The sequence below is a fragment of the Camelina sativa genome, chromosome 16 (assembly GCF_000633955.1).
Source record: "Camelina sativa cultivar DH55 chromosome 16, Cs, whole genome shotgun sequence".
Taxonomy (NCBI): Eukaryota; Viridiplantae; Streptophyta; class Magnoliopsida; order Brassicales; family Brassicaceae; genus Camelina; species Camelina sativa.
Window position 1 is genome coordinate 27,120,293 of NC_025700.1, and position 10,100 is coordinate 27,130,392.

The 10,100-nt window shown below is 38.8% G+C and overlaps 3 protein-coding genes and 1 non-coding gene across 4 annotated transcripts in view; 1 reads left to right on the plus strand and 3 right to left on the minus strand.

Annotated features, from left to right (window-relative positions):
• LOC104752769 lies at positions 14 to 5,013 on the minus strand. The gene is made up of 15 exons (XM_010475001.2): positions 4,667 to 5,013; positions 4,235 to 4,297; positions 3,929 to 4,034; positions 3,611 to 3,807; positions 3,120 to 3,201; positions 2,717 to 2,778; positions 2,480 to 2,574; positions 2,301 to 2,380; positions 1,794 to 1,877; positions 1,472 to 1,588; positions 1,299 to 1,384; positions 1,116 to 1,222; positions 910 to 1,001; positions 748 to 824; positions 14 to 658 (listed from the first exon to the last, which is right to left on the minus strand). Exons 1-15 carry the CDS (start codon positions 4,817 to 4,819, stop codon positions 182 to 184), a joined length of 1,878 nt encoding a protein of 625 aa, XP_010473303.1. The 5' UTR covers positions 4,820 to 5,013; the 3' UTR covers positions 14 to 181.
• On the minus strand, positions 6,052 to 9,041 carry LOC104752770 (cleavage and polyadenylation specificity factor subunit 3-I). Its single transcript, XM_010475002.2, has 5 exons — positions 8,831 to 9,041; positions 8,612 to 8,709; positions 8,206 to 8,251; positions 7,970 to 8,119; positions 6,052 to 7,844 (listed from the first exon to the last, which is right to left on the minus strand). Exons 1-5 carry the CDS (start codon positions 8,972 to 8,974, stop codon positions 6,198 to 6,200), a joined length of 2,085 nt encoding a protein of 694 aa, XP_010473304.1. The 5' UTR covers positions 8,975 to 9,041; the 3' UTR covers positions 6,052 to 6,197.
• TRNAR-UCG lies at positions 9,095 to 9,168 on the minus strand. The gene has a single exon. It is a non-coding gene; the product is annotated as a tRNA-Arg (tRNA).
• LOC104752771 overlaps positions 9,296 to 10,100 on the plus strand; it is a 7,804-nt gene continuing 6,999 nt past the window's right edge. The window contains exon 1 of the mRNA XM_019237502.1: positions 9,296 to 9,735. Within this exon, the coding sequence (XP_019093047.1) occupies positions 9,299 to 9,735 (437 nt within the window). The 5' untranslated portion in view covers positions 9,296 to 9,298. The remainder of the gene's footprint in view (positions 9,736 to 10,100) is intronic.

Here is a 10,100-nt window from a genome sequence, read left to right on the forward strand (position 1 = left end):
ATTCAAGAGTCAATGTCATATACATTTGCTTTACCTAACTTTGTTTGTTCTTTTCCCGTTTTTTTACCAATTTTTGTTTACCTTGTTTAATATTCCCAAAAGTTTGTCTCTCTGGCCAGTGGACTATGCAAGCAAAATAAGAAGAAAAAAAACAAATATACAGCAAACAAAGGAATACACTTTATTCAACTAAAAGAGGATCATGATGAGGGTTTTGAGTCGAAGTAGTAGTAGTATCTGCAAACACTTGAGCTTCATCTTCATCTCTCACATCTCTAAACATCGAAAGAAACGAGTTTAGTCCTTCTGACGAAGCACCGCCTAATATCCAGAGTAGCATTGAGCTGAATGAACTCATCGCGCCTGGTTGTTGTGGGTTAGGCTCTGCGGGGTTGGTGTTTGCTGCATTCTCTACTTGGTGCCCTTGACGTTGCGTTGGATTCTCGACTCCTCCGTCCCCTGTTGGAGATCTTGCTTCAGTGTTTGGGTTTGTGGTGGTTGTGTTGTTTGGACCAGATGGAGCTCGGTTTCTTGTCGTTCTGTTTAGCCTTGTGATGTGAACAGTCGACGCTAGGATTGTTGAGGAAGTGATGTGGAAGTCTGGGTGTTGCTGAAGGTGTGACTGTCGGCTTTGGAGGAATCTCTGAAGTGCTGGTACCTGTGATTTTTGTGAGATATAAACTTTTAATTGAAGCTTATCTTCTCTGGATCTGGCCAATATTCGAGTTGTTGGAATTACATGCTTACCTCAAAACGGTTCCAGAAGTACAGAATTAAGTGTTGCATGAATGCAGCGGTTGTCATTAGGGCGAGATAAGAAAAGCCTGTTGAGAGTTTCCCAGTAAGTGAACACGTCTGAACTTTCAGTACTTAAATAGACAAAATATAAGGTTAAACCCAAGTTCTTACCATATGCATACGAGAAGAAATATATATGGAACACCAAGAAGTATAGTAAAAAGAAACGCGGGAAGAACTTCATCGATATTGGTGTCCTGACACTGCAAGGAAAAGACTTTATTACTACTATTCCATTGAACAGGTAAAAATAAACTTCAAAGATGGAGCTTGATAGTGGAAATACAGATGACTGAGGCAAAAGAGGAAACCAAAACCTTATCAGGGTGAATAATTCGCATAGCCAGACGAGAACTAGAACCATGAAAGCCAATAGCTGATCGTCGTAAAACTCAAACAGGAAGAACAGAATCCCAATCATAATCTGCAATTTCAAATAGATATATTATGTCCGGCAAGGAACCCTCTGAAATATTCGAACGAGGTATGTGTATGCATACCGGGACAAAAACAAGCGATTCAATCACGTGAACGAAGATCAATTGAAATGTTGGTAACCGATGCTGGGCATGGTGTTGAAGCTGCACTGCAACAAATTTAGATCGAAACAAATATGATTGTTGAGAAGCAAAGATAACAAACCATCAGCTATTAGAATAGAAGAAAGACGAACCTGTGAACTTCAACATGCGAGTTTGTGTCTCCCGCAGTGTGAATGACACAGACATTGTGGTTGTGAAAAACACAAAAAGTGACATCATAAGCACACCACATTTCGTCACCAAGTAATCTGCATGCACCCCGGAATAATAATATTACTCAATAATTTAAAGCAAATGCTTACACTGAACTACAGATAAACAAAGTTGCAAGAGCTAATACGGCAGCCTTAGTGAGATCTTACAGTCTTATATAGCACTCATACTCAATAGATGCGAGATGCAAGGGAACTTTTTTTTTAACATATGGAGTTCACAAGACAGAACATGACAAACCTCCGAATTGCGCAGAACCTTCAGTAAGTTCGTGGGAGTAACTAAGATTATAAAATTCTCTTGTCTGGTAGTTGTATAGATAACCTGTCATGGAGGAAGTTGGCAGTCATATAAAGGGAAAACAGCAGCTTTCACAACAGCACATAGATATAAACAGTTAAAGGGACATGAGCAGTCTGAGAAGAACAGATGAAAATCATGTAATAGCTACCAACAACAAAACTGGTTATTTTACATTTTGCATAGTCATGCATGAACCAATTGATAACAGCACACTAATCTCCGATAAGAATTATTAAAGGATAACTTTACTGAAGTACCAATAAGAGATAAATAGACAACCTCTGTTTAGTGATAGCGTGACCTTTTAGAAAGAAGCAGTTTGCACACAAGATACAAAAGCAAAGGCAAACATATAGTTGCGGAATCAAAGGCCCCGAAGGAAAAGACACACAAATTGTGAAAAATGCGTGGACATTATTAACAGGAAAAACAGCTAATACCTACCTTGACCAGCAGAGTTCTGTAAGCTATTCATTATAATAGTATCATATCCTACAACTCTGTTTATAAGAAGTTGCTGCCACCTGCAAAAGTAATCCAATTTTAAGAAGCTTATCATTAGGATACAGCCCTACCATTCAATTAACTGTTTCAAAACTGAGGGCCAATAACATGAATATTACCTGTTGCCAAAGCAAGGATGGCGTGCCGATATGCTGACATTTGCAGTACGAATGTTATGCCGTGACTTTGCTTCATCAGGCAGCAAAAAGTAACCCTATATGGAAGTAAACCAAAGCAATTCTAAGACCGAACCAGAAATTGAACTGACGAATTCCTCATTTTTCACATCTTCATTATTAAGATGCTCAAGCATGTTCCACTTGTCATCTTTAAATTCTTGAGAGCATAATGTTTACCTTTTCCATGGTATATAGATATGTTGGCTCAAACTCTTGGGTTCTTTCCTCAAGCCATTGAACTGGAAAAAAAATCAACAAACAAATTGAAACATAGAAGTTCATGCAGACATCTCCCTACCCAAAGCAGAGTGAAAAGCCAAACCTGTGTGATTTTACTCATCTAATAACTAAACCTTCTTAAATGAAAAATTGTAGAAAGCTTATTAAGAAGGGGGCCCATGACAGAGTTTCTACATAGCAGCTTGCGTATCTAAAACAAGAAATGCTTTTCACAAGGAAAGGTATGTATTCAGATTCAATTTTACATTTGTGTAAACGGTCAATATAGGCTGAGAGTGATAAGTTCATTCAGATGATGAAGAACAAAACCAGAGTAAATATAAAATATAGTGGCTTTTACCTGCATAGTAGTTGACTCTATCCATATACAGTACATGCAACAATTTGGGTACATCAAGATTCAACGGTACGGCGATGATGTTCTGCATTTAAATTTGAAGAGCAAAATAATTTGTTTTCGTAAAAATACAAATAATCAGGATTGTAACCCATCAGATGACCTAAGTAATGTGGCACCAAAATATATATATATTATTAAAAAGCTAAGTCCATTTTTCTCACAAAATAAAGTGAAAAACTACTGAAAAAATTACACACCCCATCGATTGAGTCACATGCCACTTCAAATTTTCAGTAACATATATTTCCGATCAGAAGAATGCAGCGTAAGAACCATGCTTTAAAAGAGATATACCAAAAACATCCAACAGAAATCTCGCATAGGAGGTACAACATCTATATATATATGACAGCCATAAGCACTATCTAAGTCAGAATTTGAGAAACGGGAGGAAATGTAACATATTCTAAGTCATTTAAAAGACAACTCACCCATATTTTTCGAAAACCTCTGAGGATCCGTGCTGTATGCTGTAAAACAAAAGAAATGCGCCTATAACACTTTTTGAGAAAGCGAAGAATAACTGCTTTGACAGTCTCTTTTGCAGACACTGAGAAACTACTGCGGGGTTCTTCCTTATCAACTTTTACAAATATCTCGTCAGCGTTCTCTTCATTGGTAGAGCTTTCTGCATGATTGCAAAAAAAGGCAGTATCAGTCCCTGCAAACTACACATTTATTGCGCACCTACATGCAGTCTATCCAAATCAAATTTAACCACAGCCTACTCCTAAACATAAACAAATCACCTTGATCAGTCTTTGAGACTTCTAAACTATCAGTTGTAGCCACAACTTGAGGAACATTGGCAGCAGTACTCTCATCATTACGTGACCACAACCCTGCACTTGTTATCTATATACCAGAGAAATCAGTAAATTAGACAATCAAGGATGAAATTTATATATTTATTGTCAACTGATTACAAGAAAGAGACTTTTAAAGTATGAGTAGCCTAATTCTTGCAATGAGGAAGAAACAAGCTCATGGGCCTGGAAAATCTAGAAATATCCGCTAGTTACACAAGCTAGTATCAAAACGGATAAGCTACATACCTTAATTTGCATAAGCTCTGCTTCAGTTAACTCAAATCCAGTCAGCTCGCTTGAACAACCAGGCTTTCCAAGAAAAAGAAAAAAGATTAACGAAATAAGTTAGAGAGAAACAATAAAGGTCAGATAAGAGAAGCTTAGGAGAGGCTACATGAAACTCTTCATGGATATTTCCAGGTACAAACAGTAGAATCCTAACCAAGGATCATCCCAACATCTTCGAAAGCTTTAGCTCCAGAATTTTCACATTAATGTAGTGACATAAACACAGAAAACCCAATGAAAACTGCTACCATCATCCTCTTCAAATTGTAGTATAACAGTATAAAAGGACCTAAACCTCTCCGATAAACCTAAAGCTAGATTTTCGAATCGTTCTGCACATACAAAAGAATGGGAAAAAATCAAAATCGAAAGAGAGTCAAAAAATTTCACCTGCTGAACATAATTGGCGTGCATAACAACGAGGATACAGAACAGAGTGATCGCGACGAAGAGATAAGTATACTCTAAGAAACCTCTAATCCTAGGCGTTAAGATCTGCGAAAACCTCTCCTGAACCCTAATAAACGTCTGCTCCGGATCCATAATTTTTCTGATCTCCTCCTCCGATGCACTATCTTTTCGTACGAAACTATCTACCTGCTTATTATAATTATACTGAAAGATTTCGTCGACATCGATTTTCGAATTGTGCGATTTCTTCTCCTTCTTCTGGGAGTTTTTACAGAAACATCATCAATCCACACAGATATATTGAAAGAAGATTGCAAAAAGCACCGCGAATGATATTTTTATTCACATGTTTTTTTTTTTTTTTTGTGGCTTTTATACATCTTTGTATTTAACAATTAAGAAGTTCGATAGTCTAGTGGTGCTTTTACGTTTTTGTTTTTGTGTTTGAGGTCACGAGTTCGATTCTCCCTCGTCAACATAAAAAAGTTACAACATTTTCCAAGTATCAACATAGAATCAAATCTCGATCTAGATAGTGTCCACCTTGGATTCATTCTCATCCACTATACACCAAAATGAATGAGGTTGTTCCTTAATCTCCTTGACAGAATTCCGTGAAGTACGAACAAAAGTGATAAACACCTAAGACTTGAAATCCTCTTTCTCTAACCAAATGGTAGTAATAGTCTAGAGTTTTCATTAGATACCTTTTCATAAACCTCAAGAATGGCAACCTTTTCCTGAAAGCTTCCACTGCTGATTGCTCAGCAATCTTTGTTTCCCAAAGTACTAGCTTCTCCCTGTCTCAATATCAATATTTTATGTTTTCGTTGCATCAACTCCTCAGCCTTTGGTTTTATTTTATTCATTTTTGAATCTCTGGTACATAAAATAATCATGAGAGCATCAATTTTGAATCACTAGCACAGGAAGAAAGAAGATATGAGAAAACATGAATACACTAAATGATAGAGAACTTGTAAAATTTGGCAGGGAGGGAAAGAGTAATATGTATTCTCATCTTATAATGCTACTTTCTCTGTTCCTTCAATAAATACTATGTGCATTGCAAAACTCCTAAAAAAAAGAGCCAATCAGAAATTCAAAATATTTGTACACTTGTTACTAGTACTTCAATTTGCAGAGGTATAAGCTAAACTAGGAGCATGGAAAAAAAAAAAAAGATACTGTAAGCAAGAAGGCCATGCCTGTGTTACTGTGTAGAGCATAGTTCACAAGTGAACTGATGAAAAACTCGGTCTGGGATGGTCTGAGCATAGTTCACATCGAATCTGAACTATGTGACAGAGTCTTATAAAACTCCTTACTTGATAACATCCATTTAGAGTTAAATCATCATCACATTAAACTCAGAAAAGCTGAAAGTTTTATAAAACACGTTCTTAACAACATCCATTACACTTAATCATCACCATTAGTAAACTTGGAAACATAAATATCATTAGATGATTAAAAGAAACCTCAACGATGACTTTATTAAAAAAAACAACTAAGAAGAAGCTGAGAGAGGGATTGGTTTCACAGCGCTCCGAATCCGCTCAAAAGCTACTCTTACTCTTTCCTTAAGACCTGAATGCTCACTCTCTACCTCTCCACTCTCTTTATCAAGCTGCGCCACATTGCCATCGACCCTGATCACCAGTTTCCCGTTCTCTCCTAGTTTCACATCCCCGAAGAGCGACACGAGAAGCGCGTATATCACTTTCTCAACTTTCTTCCCATTCTCTTCCTCGGATTTCACAACATCTTCTTCTTCCACAACGATCTTGGGGACTTCGCGGCTGATGTTGAGAACCAGAGCTACAATGGAGTCTGAAACCATGTCGCTTATCGGATCTGATGACCACTGCAGCGAGATGTGCTTCTCTGATTCTTGTTTAACCGTTACTCTTTCATGTACTATCAGTGCCGGAAGCCCCGATTCCTCATCTGTTGAAGATTCCACGCTCTCGAAAATTTTCTCGAGGCGATGTTTTATAACACCAAAAGCTCCTGCAAACGGAATTGTTATCCGCTGAGTTACGGTCGCTGTTGATAGCTGTGAGAAAACATGGAGTTCATCAGGTGCCATTATCTGATAAGTGAACCCTTTCTTCACCAGAATCCCACTCACTGAATCGCCAACATCAGGTGTCTTTTCAGCCAATCTCCCAATGGTTTTCGCCAGTTTCTCAGAGTTAAAGTACATTTCAACAGACTCACAGTTCTTCGGGGTCATGATCCTTGTGTTTCCATCAGGAAACTCCGTGAAGAGCTTCTGTTTGAGCCTCATCATCTCGTTAGCTTCACCGTGAACAAGGATGATGTTAGGAGGCATGAGCTCTTTCAAGAACGTGCTCGTCTGCGCGTAATCTGCGTGAGCAGAGAATGAGATATAGTGCACTTGCATGTTGAGAGGAGCAGTAAGTCCATTCATAAGAGTCACCTCCTTCGGTTCATTTATTATCGTCTTCGCCAGTGTACCTTCCACCATATAACCAGGTATAATACAAGCATTTTTCTTATCTGAACACCAGCTGTCAAAGAGTTGCCTTGAGAGACCACTTTGAAGACCTCCAGGAGTAGCCATAACCACACATGGACCGACATCGCTAAAATCATCGATGCTGTTTAATGGAGAAATGTGCTTGAACACAAACGGATTAGAATTTGCAAACTGGTTGCGGATCCTGTCGTTCATAGATAATATGTAGGTTTGGTAAACTGCCATACACTTTTTGGCGAGCGGTGATGCATAGTAGATTGGGATATTGTTTAGATCTGGGTGGTTCGCCCAGTATTCATCTAAAATCAAGAGAAGTTCCTGTGCACGGCCCAGTGCAAAAGCCGGGATCAGCACACGTCCTCCCTGAGCCACCGTTGAATGGATTACATCAGTGAAGCGTTTCTCACGAATATGACGAGACTGATGAAGCTGGACACCGGATGTGGATTCAATGATGCATATGTCAGGGGAGAACTGAGGAAGCTCAGCTGCTCTCAGATGACGGTCTTCCTCACGTGAATAATCACCTGTGTAGAGGATCCGGACACCAGCTATATCCACCATAAACATGGCTGCACCCAAAACATGGCCTGCCGTGTAACACCAGAACTTTATGCCGTTTACTTCAACCGTTTGATGGAAATCAATTACCTAGAGAGGAATCAAACATAAACTTTAACTCAACCATGAATGATCTAATATCTTTTGAACTTATCCCAAACCAAATGGAGTGATTAAAGTATAAACATAGTCATATGATACAATGCAGGACTAACCTCAATTTTGTCCATGGACTTGTTGATGTCTTGTTCATCGAACAACATATCTTCCACTGACACTTTGCTCACTTTTACATAATCTGTAAGCAACAGCTTGTAGATGGCCTTTGTTGCATGTGTCATGAAAACCCGCCCATTGAATGTCGTCTAATCAAACATCAATAACCTGAATTAGTTCCCAGCTATATTTTAACACATCAACACAACAAAATCATTCGGACAGAGAAACAAACCTTCTCCAGAAAATAAGGTAGCGATGCTGCATGATCTATATGAAAGCTGCAACCAAAAGCATCAACCCATGGTTTGTTATCTTATACTAAAAAAACCTCTCACCAAACTAAATCAGAAGAAGAACGGAATTACAAATTTGTTCAAGTAGACAAACAAACACATCTATTAGCTTTAAACTAATCCAAGGAAGGTTTCCACTACACATCAAAGCTTCTGTTTTTTTTTTGTACTAAAAAGCTTAAAAGTTTGAAGATTTGCTTTAGTAGCCTCCCAATTTTATCTCTTTACATGAGAAACAATTATATAAACATTCCCAAATCTACATCAATTTCTCAATCCACTCAAACCAAGACACTAAACCTTTTCAACTGATTAAAGAGCAAGAAGAAGAAGAAGTAAACATACTGAGTAATCAAGAGGACATCAATGGTGGAAGGATCAATCTCATCAAAGTAAGGCAACGCAGCCATGCCCGAGTAGGCAGGATGAATCCCACAATCAAACTGCACAAAAACACAACCAAGAATCAACAACACAACAATAAGACATGCCCTGCTCCCAACAACACCAAATCAAACACACATTAGAAGAAAAAACGGGGAGAGAAAGAAACGAAACACACACCAGAATGTTTTTGCCTCTAAAGGACATGTAAACACAGGAACGACCCACTTCGCTTCCGGCTCCCAAAGGAGTGACGATAAGCTGATCTCCATCTCGCGTAGTTGGTTGCTCTCTTCTTTTCAGAGAAATAGAAGAAGAAGCCATGTCTCTCGTTTTCTCGATTCCTCCTCGAATGAGAAGAAGAAGAAGCCCAAAAACGAAAAAAGTTTCAATTTTTATTATCTCTCAAACCCTAAAAAAAAAGAAGGAAACTATATAAAAAAACGACCACAGTGGGAGTCGAACCCACGACCTTCTGATCCGAAGTCAGACGCGCTAATCCACTGCGCTATGCGGTCAGTACGTAACACCTTATAACTTTAATTTTTAAATACGATTAATGTTCAATACCGAAAATACCCTTACGCCGGTTTTGTCACCTAAAGTCTGCGCCAAGGAGAGAAAAGTTCGAACGAAGCTTTCTCGGCGATGACGGAGCGAACGTACAGACGACGCAAACCGGGGATGTTAAGGACCTATTCCGACTCTTTAAACGACGCCATTTCATCTCAGGCGGAGTATCTTTCTTCATCTTCGTCTCCAGATACGGAGCCACTTGAATTCCCCACTCAAGAGTCGTCCTGTCTCTGGAATTATTCTTCAAGATCCAATTTTTCGGACGATGATTTTAATCAGAAGAGGGCTAAGAGACCCAGGAGGAACGGTGGTGGAGGGTTTGGTTTGACTTCGAGTTTGATGGAGCCAGCGCAAGAGTTTGGCGAGTTAATGGAGAATGAAGACGAGGTTAAGTTCGCGCTTGATGGGTTAAAGAAAGGACATCAAGTTAGGACCAGAAGAGCTGCTCTGTCGTCTCTTCTCTCGAATTTCGAATTCAAACATCAGCGACGGTCTTTGAGAGCTTTAGGGTACGTAAGCTTTCTTTATTTACTTTGGGTTTGTTTATTTGAAAGTTTCTGAATTTGGTTGTGGGTTTCGTGTTTAGAGATTTGTTTGAGCTTTCTGCGTTTTGGGTAGTAATGATCGTCCAGATTGATGAAGGTTATTAGGGTATGTATAGGTAGAAGCTGATTTTGGAACCTGTAAAATTTGTCAAAAGGTCTAGAATTTATCATTGGCTAGTCGATTTGTTTTGGAACAGTAGATGAGATGTCCTTAACAATGAGCATTGTGGTATCTCACAAAAAAATTTCCCCTATTTTCCTGGGAGTTGGTTGTTTCAGGATCTCACAATCCATAATTGATGCGATTTTGGGTCTCAGCCTTGATGACA

What these genes read in the sequence shown, in the direction of transcription:
- LOC104752770 (XM_010475002.2), bottom strand. Translation starts at nt 8,974, where the DNA reads ATGGCTTCTTCTTCTATTTCTCTGAAAAGAAGAGAGCAACCAACTACG. An exon ending in GATGTCCTCTTGATTACTCA is followed by an intron (nt 8,252 to 8,611) that starts GTATGTTTACTT and finishes TTTTGGTTGCAG; the next exon opens with CTTTCATATAGATCATGCAG. An exon ending in TACCTTATTTTCTGGAGAAG is followed by an intron (nt 8,120 to 8,205) that starts GTTTGTTTCTCT and finishes ATGTTTGATTAG; the next exon opens with ACGACATTCAATGGGCGGGT.
- LOC104752769 (XM_010475001.2), bottom strand. Translation starts at nt 4,819, where the DNA reads ATGGATCCGGAGCAGACGTTTATTAGGGTTCAGGAGAGGTTTTCGCAG. An exon ending in AGTCTCAAAGACTGATCAAG is followed by an intron (nt 3,808 to 3,928) that starts GTGATTTGTTTA and finishes GCAATCATGCAG; the next exon opens with AAAGCTCTACCAATGAAGAG. An exon ending in TAGAGTCAACTACTATGCAG is followed by an intron (nt 2,779 to 3,119) that starts GTAAAAGCCACT and finishes TTTTTTTTCCAG; the next exon opens with TTCAATGGCTTGAGGAAAGA.